Here is a 13356-nt window from a genome sequence, read left to right as displayed (position 1 = left end):
CGATTAAATCAACTCTCAGATTTTTGGAGTGATTTTTTTATTTATAAAAAAATACAAAAATATGACACATGGTAATATTCAATTATTAATAATAATTATTAATATTTTTTTTTTATTATAATACTTTTTGGATGGGTTTCAAGCTGTTGATGGCCCTGGCTGAGGGCTGGAGGGTCCAGGCTGAGGGCTGGAGGGTCCAGGCTTAGGACTAGAGGGTCCAGGCTGAGGATTAGAGGGATCTTCCTGTTCGCCAGAGGACCCTGCCTGAATATTAGAAGGCCCTGGCTTGTCCTTCGATGAGTCCTCGCGAATAAATTTTTCGTGTAAAACTTTGTGAAGCCTCTGGGCTTTCTGGGGCCCGATCCCAGGACACAGGGAAAGGGCTGTTGGTGAGGCCTTCACGATAGCCGCCAATGAACCAAAAACCGTCATCAATGTCATGGCATCGGTTTTATTGATGGATCTGATTGTAGTCAGTGCATTCATGACCTATAAAATGGATAAATGAAATAATAAAATAAAATCGTCTGAATTGAGGTGAATTAAATTTTTTTTAATGTTGAATTCAGCTGAAATAATTTATTAATAATTACTTGCTGGTGTGGATCGGCGTCTGCACGCTCCATGATCATATCAGGTGGTTTATTCTCGAAGGATTTGTACGTTTCTATCATTTTCGCAGCTTCCTCGGCGCTCCAGGCCAGCATCAACGTCAAATCTGCTAGAATACAGATTCTTGTCAGGTGTTTCAGTGAGTGATTCGGCTCGGCAACGTCAATCTACGGTAATTGCTGTCATTTAAATAGAAATAATTGAGACTCATGCAGAATTAATTAAAGGACATTCACTTGAACGAGCAGAACTCTGAGCTGATAACCACTCCCAAGAAGTTTTAGGCGGTCGTGGAGGTAGTCGGGATTTAATTGGTGGTACCTCAAGGACAGAAATAAGGCGCAGACACGAGGACCCATTACATAATCTGGGACGATGTCCGAGTATGCCCAGGGTAAATTCTTCATGTATTTCAGGAGAGGATTTCCTTTCTAGAAATTGAGATGGTTTTGCAAAGGCTATGATTCAAGTATTTTGGACGTAAATTTATTTAGCGAAAGATTTTTCATTCTCAGTGAATATTAAATAATTAAATAAACATCGCACTTGTTTCTGATTGACCAGAATTGTAAGACCACTCGTAGGTTTTGATAAGGCGACAGGTGGATTGTCATCAATTTTCGTTTTTTTACTGAGTGAAGGTTCAGCACTCTCCTTCGATGTTGATGATAACTCACTCATTATTCCTCCTGAATAATTCAATTAACTTCGATTCTTAATGAATAATTCGAATAACTTCTGGTGCGTTCAATTGTCGAACGTAAACACTATTCTAATCATAAGTTGCATATATTCCTAAGGCGAGGCGGCGCTAGTATTATATAAATCTTTTATCATATGGAGGTATATTACTAGTATTATATACTATATACCTGGAGAGATGGCGCGCAGTTGTTTGAAGTCGAAAAAGCGCGCGCACGGCCGGCAGCGCCAGCCAAAATGGCGGGTGGCGTGGTGCTGCGCGCGCAGTCTCCTTTGTCTGAGCGAGTGGGCCGGTCGATGTTCCGCGTGTGCGACAAAAACAGACGCCAAAATGGCATTTTAACAATTAAATTGGTGATAAACAGTTGAGTGAAGTGTTCTAATATATCCCACGGATACCCTTTCAACAAATTAATCTGTCTAATGGCAAATATTCGTGCTATTTGTGTCGGTGTACATGGTAGTGTGTCGAGGACAAAGAACTGCCCGTTGAACAGCATGCTAAATCACCATTGTTGGAGTATTCTGTTACTAAAAATCGGCTGAGTGATTTTTTCTTTGATAATTAACAATTGATAGTGGATTTTACGGTGAATGTGACTGAGAATTTTCAGACGTTTGACGATTTTTCGTGCAGTGTTGTGGGAATTTTTGTCCGTGGCGTAAACACCGGCTCTCAGTGTTGTGTGAGAGAGACAAAATATGAACATCCTATGAGCTAGACAGTAACAACTGCATGTGTGAGTTTTTTATGGATTAATTAGTGAAAAATATCGGTGTAGTGATAAAAGTGTGTGGTTGGAGATATCTGCGAAAGTGAGAAATTCCTGGTATTGACGGTGTTTGGAGCAGGGTGAGTAATAAAATCAACGCTTTCATTGTAAATATTGATTCTGTTGCGGAAAATCTCGACGAAATTCCAGCGGAGACAAAGGGGGCATTTGTTTTGGTGTTGGTTTAATCTCACAATTTCGTTTATTTTGGTTTATACACCGACTCTGACTCCAGAGTTATCAGCAGGGGTGGGGGTAAAAATTCGTAAGCACAAGAGACTGTTTCGATAAAATATACCAAGTGACAACACTTGGAAGATTTAAATTGTCGACACTGGGTAAAATATCCAAAACAATTATATTCATTGGTTTAACTGTGGTATTTAACTGGTACGTGTACTCAGCTCGCCTATCTCCCTAAGCCCAATGAAAAATACCACTTCATCTCCGAGTTTATCCAGGACACATAAATCGCCTCTTTCCTCCTCTTTCAAACTGGCCACTCTCGCCAGTGTATTTCTTCACCTTCCAATGACTCCACCTTATGCACCAGAAATAGCTCAAAAATGCATTTGAGCTTCCTGCAACACTGGCGCCAAGTTAAAGAGTGTTACTCAGAGTGTCTTCCTCGATGTTCTTGAGTTAGCAATGGTGCTCTCTCTTCTTGCCAAGATTTCCCAAAGAATTTCATCAATTATTCAGACGCCATTAAAATTCATACGGCAGATTGTATATCAAGAGCCTCTGAGAGGTGAGCCTACACGAGTCTAATGAATTCACAGACTTAAATAATTTACAATCAGAGAGAATTATATTAGTTAAAGTCGACGATGTGATAAGGGGATGGGATTTTTTATTCTCAATTTCTTCTTTTTTTCCCCATCACTTGTCTATTTTTTTTTCTTCACCATGCACGACCATCCAGTGATGATGGTAATCCACAATTATAAGCCGATAACGAGTGGATGACTCGGATATCGGTGGTGAACTGGTTTTCAATAACGTTACCAATTTTTCTTCGATTTTTTACTCCACTGCACTGTCGTTGTTACTTTACTCCATCTTATTTTTTCTTCTTTACCTCTACGTTTGTTTATTCGTTGTTTTTTTTTAACGATTCCCTTCTCATCGTCGATATCCTGCGGTTGTAATGCGAGACGCTTGCATTCCAGGACGGCCTCTGTGCGTGCTGGATGAATGCATTATCGATGCGCACTCAATCTCGAGTGAGTAAATACATCGTTGACAATCGGAAATGAGTTTTTAAATGGCAGGGAATGAGGTCTTGAGGCGCGTGTTGTAGATGCTTTATTGAGGGGATGTCATTGGATTGTTTCTAGTCTGGTTGTTTCCTTGGAAAATCTGTCGATGGTGTTAGGATTGTTTTCCATGAGAGAATTTTATTGTTTTTTATTCTCACCTCTATTCTCTCCTATCTCTTTCAATTTGACGATGAGGATAGATTAAAAGGAAAAAATCTTAAAGTGCAAATGATACGGTTGAATTTCACTGAACCCAGTGGCGCCAAATACAACCGGAGGGCTCCAACACGGCCAAGGTTAGCGACCTTGGCGTGTATATGGTATAAAGGACAGCCCCCGGAGTCGCACGAGCAGCTTCACCAGGGAAAGAGGAAAGGGGAGGCATCGTGCATCCATCATTGCTATCCAGCAATCAGTGCCAGGCAACATTATCGGTCAATTTACCGACGCCGTGACCGATCCAGTGTAGAGGAGGGTATTAGCAAAGAAAAAAAAAAACCAAGAAAAATCTATATAAGATGGGATGAGAAAAGGCTCCTCGTTACTTAACACTAGGAACGAGACCATCTTCGACACCACTGGAGCCAGCGGGTGTGATCCAGGTGATAAGGGAAATGAGAGGAGAATAAAGACTGAATTCCACTGTGAAAATAAATAACACTGGCTATTCCCACAATGCCTCTGGATACAGAAGAGATTCTGGACGCTTATTTATTTTTTATCACTTCCTCGGTGCAAATGAAGCTCTTGCTAACGAGTCGTCTGATTGAGATGAATCTGCAGTGGAAAAAATATTTAAGGTGGAAAAAAAAAGGGGGGGCTGAGAGGATCGTCACGTGATGTGGAAATTAATGAAACTCGGGATGAGGATGGGGTATGGACTCCTGCGGATGCTCTTATTATTCTCTGGTGTTCTCTCTTTGTCTCTCTCTTTCTCTTATATGAAAAGAGGTGGTTTAATAAGGCGTCGATGTAACACACCGTGGCGTCGTCCAATTTAAACGCCAGTCTCCACGTCCCTCCGCAATGTCTTGGCCGTTATGATACCGGTACACATGATACCCCCATTGGCTTCTGTTTTCGGCGCATTACGGATGTCGTGCGGTTGTTGGTCAGGTTGTTGTTGTTGTTGTTTTTTTTTTTTCCTCCTCCTTTCTGCATCGATGAGTTTTTGTCACGAATCATTTTCGTATTTACAAGTATTTTCACTTGGGAATTTAATGATAATTTCCGTGATTGAGATTGAGGAGAATGCACACGATTTATATTGAATTTCATGATTTGATGTGTGTTGGTTGGGGAGAGAGGGATGAAAATAGGCGAAAGTTTGGGAAATTTTCTTACCACAAGTGGCCACTCGATTTTCACTCGGTTGGATTTTTTTATTTCTTCATTGAAATATTCAGTTAATGAATTTGAGTCTTGAAGATGAGAGTCCAATTGGGTACAGCGGATTAATCAACCAACATCGAGTCATTTGCATTGAGTCAATTAAATATTTATAACGAAAAGTGGGCAAAAAGTACGTGCCAAATGGCATTACTCGGTTTAAATTTATCTTTTTAATGTAAATTCAATAACTGGTTCAGAGTTGAGTACAAAACACGAAAGTATCCCTGGTTGACCATCTCTCTTCCTGTCTCCCCTTACACGTGGTGTAGGAACAACCCGAGGTCCTGAGAGGTCCTTGAGAATTATCGATACAGCTGGGGAAACCGTTGTACGCGTTTAAAAATCTTTATTTATTTTTTTATTTCAACTTGGGGTTACGTTATTTTTATTATCCCCGTTTTGGTGGTGACTCGGCATCTCCCCTTTGGCTACTTATTCCTTATTTTCACCACTTTTTTTTTTTGTTTCCTCTCGGTGAATCCGCACTGCTTACAAACTCTTAAACGGTTCTTGTAGGATTCCCCTCGTGTGGCCAATACTCCTTGGTTCGACGTGGTACAGGAGGTCTTACGGTAAAACTTAAAGTAAAGGGAAATAAGACAAGTACAGGAGACCGCTTGTGGCGTTAGTGCCATCATGATCGCATTACGAGGTGAATTTTAATCGTTTATCTAATTTTTCGTTGATTTTTTTGTTTTTCTCTGCGTTGGGAGTCTCAGATGGGGAACAGCGAGATAATCATTTTTTCATCGCTCACTATTTCTCTATTTTTCATTTTTTAATATTATTATCAAATGATTCATTCTGGCATGTGGGCTTACTTCCAGTGATCATATCCGGTTCTCCGACAAAAATAATCGCGATTGAATTTAATTCACGATCGTTGACGCTATAAATGTCTTTTTGAGAAACAATTTATTCTGAATGAAGCATAAACAATGCTGGTACAGCTTCTTTTATCCTAATGTAATGTTAATTGCTTCCTCTAAATAGCCTTTATGACACTCGTTTTTTACGGTGAACACTGGTGTATATTATACCAGGCAACGAGTCACGGGCGTTTATAGTTTATGTACAGGCATTAAAATACATTGAGAATGAGAGGGGTTGAGGGAAAAATTTGTTAAAATTCTAGCCTCAATGGGGGATATTATGAACGAGACAGTTTCTTATTTCTTCTCTACCATAATCCAACCCCTCTGAGTCGGATGGTCATTATGTACACCTCTTGGTGCATTTTATATGTGAGTTGTTGAGGCTGTTGATGCTCGTTGTGGGATGTGAGCAAGAATGAGAGGCTGAGGGAGATCATGAAATGGCAATTAAACGAGAAGGGGATGCCTCCCCCCTCCCCGAAAACGATTAGAAGGCGTCACGCACACGCTGATGCTTTACCGTGAAAATTATTAGCACTGGCGCCAGTTATTTTACACTGGTTTTTAATTTTATACCGTTTTTCTTAGTATCGAGGTGGTTCTTTTTTTTTTTTTTTGTTCTTTAATTCCAACCGGAAGTGCGACAGATTAGCGTTTATTGTCGTGTATCGACGCCACGGTGATATGTAATTTCATGCGTCATGTCTTTACTGACCGGCATTTATGATCCAATGATCTGTTCGAGGGAAAGTGAAAGATAATCGGTGATATTTTTTTTTTTTTGCAATTTCATGGTGATAAAAGAATCATTTAACTGTCTTTTTTTCCACTTGAATTGAGTGACACACAAATTGGGGAAAATCGTAGTCAATTCGAATATTCGACTTTTAGGATTTTTGACAGAAATTTGGAGATAATTTTGGAATTAATTGATGGGAATGTGTCGTTTTGGACCGATGGATTGGTGTCATTAGCCGATGACTGATTGATTGTAAAATGTTCTCGCAGATTTTTATGTATTTTTTTTTTTTTGGCAAATATTTGACGTGATGAGCAGAGCGTCACCCCATAGAGACAATTTTCAAAGGCAATCACGCGTCTCCTATGGTTGGTGTGTAATTAAATATCACCGATTATACGATATAACGAAGCACACGGCGTCGTTCAGAAATTGCATCGTGTCATTGAATGGCGCCAGGGTATCAATTAACACACCCTCGGGTATTTCAGTACACTGGGGAATAACTTGGAAACACACATTGCGTGTTTCCAGGACTCCTAGGAATTCAAACAGTGGAAAAGATAAATTCACGGTATTTGTGGATAACAAGGAGTGAGGGGAAGGGGGGGGGGTGAAATAGGGGATGATATTGATCGGTGATCGGTGATTTATACAGACCTTCCGACTGAACATAAATGTCATGCACTTGTACGTTTTATTCTGCAAATATCTCGGGACCTGGTGTTAGCATTCCTTGGGGCGGTAGATCGAGACGTCTCTTTATACCTCGATACAGTAATTTTTATTCAGTTTATTTGTAATCTTATTGCGGTGTCACTTCCGAAACGAGACAGCGAAGCGCATGAAATCTGTAGCTGGTTGAATGATCATTGTAATTAACGACCATGTGAATTATTCCCGGATCACTTGACGCGTTCCCGCTGTTGGTCGATTGTCGATCACTAATTTTCAAATTGTCAGGGTGTATGAGGGGCACCAGGAATGCAAATAAATTATTTTATTTTTCATAATATTTTTTTCACTGGTTGATTGCTGATTGCTTCATTGACTATTTTATTATTTATTTAGTTTATTTATCGTTTATGGTATTTTGGTGATGAATGAAGCGTGAGACTCGGTGCTTTGTTAATTAACAGTGAAAGTTTTTAGAGGTAAATAAAATCGCGATAGAGTTTGCCCCCCCTTGGCGAAGCAAGAGTCGTGGTTCGTTTGCCACGCAACGATCCGTTGGCTATTTAATGGGCCCGTTGCCACGGCATATCAGTAAGTCACTGGGTATAATGAGCCTTTATCCATCGACGTAACAATGAACACCGTCGAGTCCCTTGCAACCCCTCTCGGATCTTGTAAACTTGAAAAACAAATATCAGGGGGGAAAATGCAAGCAAAACGTATCAATTCTATACTATCGTATCGCCATCAAGAATCATTTCTCACTGCGACTCACATTAAAAATTTTTCTACACCTGGATCTTGTTTTTTTAAATAAGAAAATTTCAGTTGTACATTTGGGGGAATTTTGTCGTTTATGAGATGATGAAAATTGATTGGCATTTATTTGGATTGAGTGAATTTCTCAAGGCCTCTTTCACGCGGTAAATCATGAAAAATAATTAGTCGAGCTCTAATTACTTTTGGGATGGTCTAATCCCTAATGAGAATTAACGCTGGTACGAGGGTAAAATGTGAAAGTCTTGGCGATAAAGCTACCGTGTCCCTGGTGTACCAAACACGGTAGCAGATCAACCATCACCGAGGCAAATGGCAGTGCTCCTTTACAACTCTTGTGCCCGTGTCGATCCAAGTTATGCGATTATATCCATACGTGAGGTAATAGAGACCGCGGTGATTATTAATGAATCCTCATAGCAACGTAATTGGTTATTCACCTGCGGTTGAGTCGATGAAGAGGCCATTTTTTTTTTTCGTTTCAATAATGTTCTTTGTCGGGTCGTTATTTTTTTCATCAATTCCGCTCATGATTTATCATTGATATTACCAAAATTAGTTGTCCAGTCTGGATATGTCGTTTTTTTTTGTCACTCGTTTATTTTCGCATGTCCGGGAGTGAAACCCCGGATTATGCCTGTTTCCGTGGCTTTGTAACACCCACCTCGTGGCGACTAATCCAACTCTGATTCGCAAGTATCAAGATCTTGGACTATGATATTTTTTTTTTTTTCGTCTATCGCTGTGGATTGATTTTTTTTTTTGGCTGGTAATTTTTGCTTGTTTGTTTCTTTTATCGTTATTATTTTTTTTTCAATGCAATCTTAAATCTTCTTAACGGCTGAATGTCCTTCCACTGTGTACCCCCTCAAGAGTTCATTACCGTGAAAGTGCGAATTTATAAAGCAACAAATCAGTTTCAGCTGGGATATCGGCTTAAGAGCTTTACGCTTCCCTCTTGATCTTGGTTTATGTCGCTGGGTTATTCTCAATCCGCAAGCCCAGTATTTCCCGAGTGAATATCAGGGGTACTGAGTATTTAAACGGGTGATTGTCATTTTTTTACTCCCCCCCTCCCTGTGATTACCAACTTTCACTCGTTCTCGCAATCTCGATGATTTTTGAGAAAAAAATATTGGGGTAGAGTGCATTCTCTGGTGAATTTTTTGTAACGTAAATTTTCCTCTTCTTCTTATGCCTCATGAAAAATTGTGGGAGACAAATGGAATTTTTATTCAGGATATTGCGTTTCAGGTGATGTCGGCAATATTTCGCCCACAGGGTTACATCAGGCATTTCTCTCTCGTCCATGAATTGACCGACTCCTAATCCTTCCTTGTAACCAAATCATCATGCTTTCACCCCTCTCACTTTTATTTATATCTACTAAAACGTATCAATTTCCCTTCCGTCATACCCTCGCTCTCTGATCACCTCCCCCTATCTTTCCTCCTTCTACCCCTCATCCCCCTCTTTCAAATCACCGGCTATAAATTTTGCAATAAAAATTCGTAAAAGTAACATTGAAGGTTGAGAAGTAAAAAATGTTATTCACTTCTGCAAGATGCCAAGAGGTCAACTGTGCAATTTCAAAACAATTGTTGCCATCGATTATAGCCGAAGTTAAGTGGTGCCCTGGAAATATCTCGGGCGTTTAATCTTAGCGAATTATTGGATTGTTTATTGAAGAGAAAGAGGGAGGTGGGGAATGATGGGTTGGTGATGCCTCTGGCGTGGAAAGGCAACGGAAGTCTCAACTCCATCTGCTATATGACTCTGGGGATCGCGAATTTGTGAAAAATCAGGGGTCGAGGGCGAGTCTGTAGACTAGTCAGTGCTAATGTCCCATGATTTTTAATCCTTCTCTAATTATCGAGTCTTATCTCAATATTTTTTTGATGATTGGGAGATATAAATTCGAGGGAAAAATGAGGAAATGGGGAAGTGGGGGAGTGGGGAAATGGGGGAATGGGGGAATGGGGGAATGATTAATGCCAGATAGTTTGGAGATAATTTATTCGACAAATAAAACAAACATTGGCAATAAATCATGGATTTGCCCTGGAACTCTTTTGCAAAATAATAACCACATGTTTACTTTCATTCGTATGACGTCAAATGATGCCCTCTCATCGATCTGCCTAATGACGAGTCTCTCATGTATTAAGATAAAGGGAGCTTTCTTTTTCACTGGACGAGGATTTATAGTCAGGCAAATGTGTGAACGATGACGGGACACATCCGGGCGTAAAATTTATATATATGTCTCTCTCGTCCGATGAAATTTCTTTTCGAACGAGATCTTATCCCACGCTCTGGGGGTTGGGGCGTAGGTGGTGCGAGCGGCCCCGCGGCACGAGACACTCGTCTGTCGCGTTTAAGTGCGTACATTTTACCATACGTGTGTATTAATATCCGGCTGATGGCTATCATTTTTTCCTTGCCACCCTCCCCTCATCGCCCCCTTTTGAGATTTTTTTTTTTATTTTTTTTTGTGCCAGCATTTCGACTGGGTTAAGCGCGTAGGTTATGTGGGTCTCGATCCTGGACAGGGTTGAGGTTTTCAGTGATGGGGGATAAATCGTCGTCAACACCCACGCGAGTCCTGAGGCGAATTATTGTGAGGGGGCTTTCGTCTAGTTTTCAACTCTTTGTTACATTTCTCTGGAAAAATTTCATTTCTTCGACTCTTACGCAATAGTCGATCTCCGAGCACTCGCCTTTCCCCACTTTATCCGTCGGAAAAATTCCGGAAATTATTCGCATTTTTTCAAGTACAAATAATTTTTTTATTTAATTCAGGAGCGGCAATTCTCTTTTGTTAATGGAAAAAAATTAGCAAGTTCACTTATTCCATTTCATTCATTTTTATTATTTAAAAAAAAATGAATTTAATTGAATTTTTTGATTATGAGGCGGAATTAAAGTTGAAAAATTTATTTTCAAGGGGATTATCTCAAAACTCAATTGAGTAGAAAACCGATGTGATGTGTACTCTCATTTCGGGTCGAACCTCAGTGGGAATTGGCCGAGTTGGCAGATGGGTGGAGTGATGAGGGAATCGAGGGGGGTGATAAGGGGGAGGGGGAGGGGGAGGAGGGAGGCATACACTGGCCTAATAACAATAATTCCATTCCGCAAGCGCTCAGGAGGTCGCTCTACGTGACGGCATGTAGACCAATATACGTAGTAAAAATATTGTACACACATACACGTTTGTATATGAAACAACTGGTACTTTAGTAGGAGGGGTGGTAAGGGGATGAGAGAAGGGGAATATTCGTTTTGCGAGAGAGGCAACTCTCCAGTTATATATACGCCGCGTGGAAATTGTTTTGCTCGTATCTGATTTCGTGCCGGAGGAAACGAGGAATTCCGGAAGATATCTAGGCCCATTTTACTCTGGCTTCCTATAGTTGTTATCATTTTATGCATGTTCCTGATTTTTATTGGGCGTTGGTAATTTTTTATTCAGTCATTTATCTATTTTTTTTTTTTTTGTAATTTTTTTTTTTTCGGGATTTTTATGCTCGTGGGGAAGTCGTTGAGTCGTGGAAATAAACGATGAATTTTACTGGGTGGAGGTGACTTTGGGGATGGGGTTTCCGTGGTTTTGTTGGGATCAGGACGAGATTACTGTATTTTCAGGGTTTTATAATGTTGGGGAGGGAGAGAGGGGAGGTGCAATTAATGGAGCACGACTAATGGTGTGTCGGTAGTGACTGACTAATGACACGTTTTCACCCACACATGTTGGATCACGTGTATTGGGTTATCTCGGTACGTAATTACACACGAAATGGCATTAACGGACAACGGTGCGTTGTAAGGGGGGTATGGACAAGAGGTAGATGTTATTAGTCAGCTACTGTGTCGAGGGAATTTGTGTTGAGTCGGTGCATGAGAGTAAATTTAGAGTGATGGGGAAACGAGTTGACGTCGAGAGTTATTCTGTATTTTTACGTTTCTGGGGTTTTCAACCGGTTTCATTTTTTTTTTTGTTGTTTTTTTTTTCTCTTTCATTTGACTTTGATAGATAAATTTGTCGCGTGGGCGGCAGTAAAAATTTTACGCTGGACAGTCTAATATTCGGCGCGAGTCTTGGTGTACAAAGCCAATACAATTGGCAGCATTTGAAGAGGTGAAGAGAGCATTCTGGTACAGGCGGTAGTCATCAGCAATTTTAAGGTGGCACTTCCATTTTGCCAATGCGGCGCCTCGGTTGTAAAATCAGCGAATATTAACAATAAGAGAATGGGGAACAATTCCATCTATCCCTTCCTTCGTGGTTTTTTTTTTTTTTCATTCTCTCAATCTCTTTAGAGGAGATAGAACGTGCCGCCCGCGTGTAATTGCTCGTCAAAAAGTCTCGCGCAATGTTTAATAACTCATCCTTCAGGGGCTTGGAACGGCCAATGTGGCAGTTAAAGAAAATCACTGGGAGGTTGAGGTGAAAAAAAAAAGAAAAAAAAACACTGAGAGAGGGTACTTAAAGCGCAATTTATTTTCGAGTTTATCGGGATGCGTTTGTCGATGGGAAAGTCATTATTAATAAAAATTAATTAATGGCAATTTCTAGTGGTGAATAAACTAGGGATAAATGGTTTTTACGACCTTTTCCTCGTTCGGTCTGCCATTTATCTGGTTATTTTTTGTATGCACTCGGTGATAATTAAAAAATGATCATTATGGAAGAAGTACAGATGTGGAGAGGCGTTCTCAACAATTCTTAACAAGTTTATGAGTCAAATATCCAAGTGAAGCGGATCTTGGTGAAGTAGACTGGTCAGATTATACCCAGGAGATTTTAGAAACCTTGTATTATGGCGTTAGAGAGGAGGGCTGATGTAATTTTTATTATTCAGACCCCCTAGATGCCTGATGGTGCGGTGAGTTGAAGGGGGAAATAAAAATAAAAAAAAAAGGAAAAAAGCTAAAATCCCATGTACTTGAAGCCAAGGAGTTATCAGGATTGTTGGTGCCCCGAGGGGGCGTATTCATCCTTTTATTTAGTCTTTCCTCCTTCACCAGTCTCACCCATCGACTTTGTTACGCTTCTCGTTTATCATTTTCCATCCCGATTACACCCACGCGACAGCGTACCAATGCACCTGCGGGAAATCCTGGTATGTGGTCATAGCATTTGAATTTCCATGTGCAATTTCACGATTTGATGAAAATAAAAGAAAAAAAAAGCATCACCAACTCGATCAAAGGGGGGCACCGGTGATCCTGATTAATAACACTTTCTGTCTGGAGTTGTTGTAAATAGTATTAATCAGGATTGATTTATTTTTGAGATATGGGGGCATTCATTAATCAGAATCGATGGATTTCGGTGGATAAAAAATGTATTGATCAATTGAGTGAATTATTTTCAATGGGGCCGAGTAGCTGGTACATGTCGAGCAATAATTTACGGATGCTGATAGATGTAAATAAGACAGCTATGTGAAGTTGGCATCGAAGTTTGAAAAATCTAACTTTTTTTTGTTGGTTTGGATTGTACTCATTGAGTACTTGAATGTACCCTGTGCACTTTTTTTTGT

General features: G+C 40.2%; 1 protein-coding gene and 1 long non-coding RNA gene across 2 annotated transcripts in view; one reads left to right on the top strand and one right to left on the bottom strand.

The window, feature by feature from the left end:
- Positions 1-75: 75 nt before the first annotated feature.
- On the bottom strand, positions 76-1372 carry Ercc1 (DNA excision repair protein Ercc1). The gene is made up of 4 exons (XM_011304771.1): positions 1159-1372; positions 849-1043; positions 594-779; positions 76-489 (listed from the first exon to the last, which is right to left on the bottom strand). Exons 1-4 carry the CDS (start codon positions 1291-1293, stop codon positions 139-141), a joined length of 867 nt encoding a protein of 288 aa, XP_011303073.1. The 5' UTR covers positions 1294-1372; the 3' UTR covers positions 76-138.
- Positions 1373-1600: 228 nt separating this feature from the next.
- LOC105266531 (uncharacterized) overlaps positions 1601-13356 on the top strand; it is a 72352-nt gene continuing 60596 nt past the window's right edge. The window contains exon 1 of the long non-coding RNA XR_892177.1: positions 1601-2167. This is a non-coding gene — a long non-coding RNA (uncharacterized lncRNA). The remainder of the gene's footprint in view (positions 2168-13356) is intronic.

The sequence above is a fragment of the Fopius arisanus genome, unplaced genomic scaffold (assembly GCF_000806365.1).
Source record: "Fopius arisanus strain USDA-PBARC FA_bdor unplaced genomic scaffold, ASM80636v1 scaffold00039, whole genome shotgun sequence".
Lineage (NCBI taxonomy): Eukaryota > Metazoa > Arthropoda > Insecta > Hymenoptera > Braconidae > Fopius > Fopius arisanus.
The sequence above is the reverse complement of the archived record's forward strand: the minus strand, read 5'-3'. Positions and strand labels throughout refer to the sequence as shown.

What these genes read in the sequence shown, in the direction of transcription:
- Ercc1 (XM_011304771.1), bottom strand. Translation starts at nt 1,293, where the DNA reads ATGAGTGAGTTATCATCAACATCGAAGGAGAGTGCTGAACCTTCACTC. An exon ending in TCAGAGTTCTGCTCGTTCAA is followed by an intron (nt 780 to 848) that starts GTGAATGTCCTT and finishes CAATTACCGTAG; the next exon opens with ATTGACGTTGCCGAGCCGAA. An exon ending in ACGCCGATCCACACCAGCAA is followed by an intron (nt 490 to 593) that starts GTAATTATTAAT and finishes TCCATTTTATAG; the next exon opens with GTCATGAATGCACTGACTAC.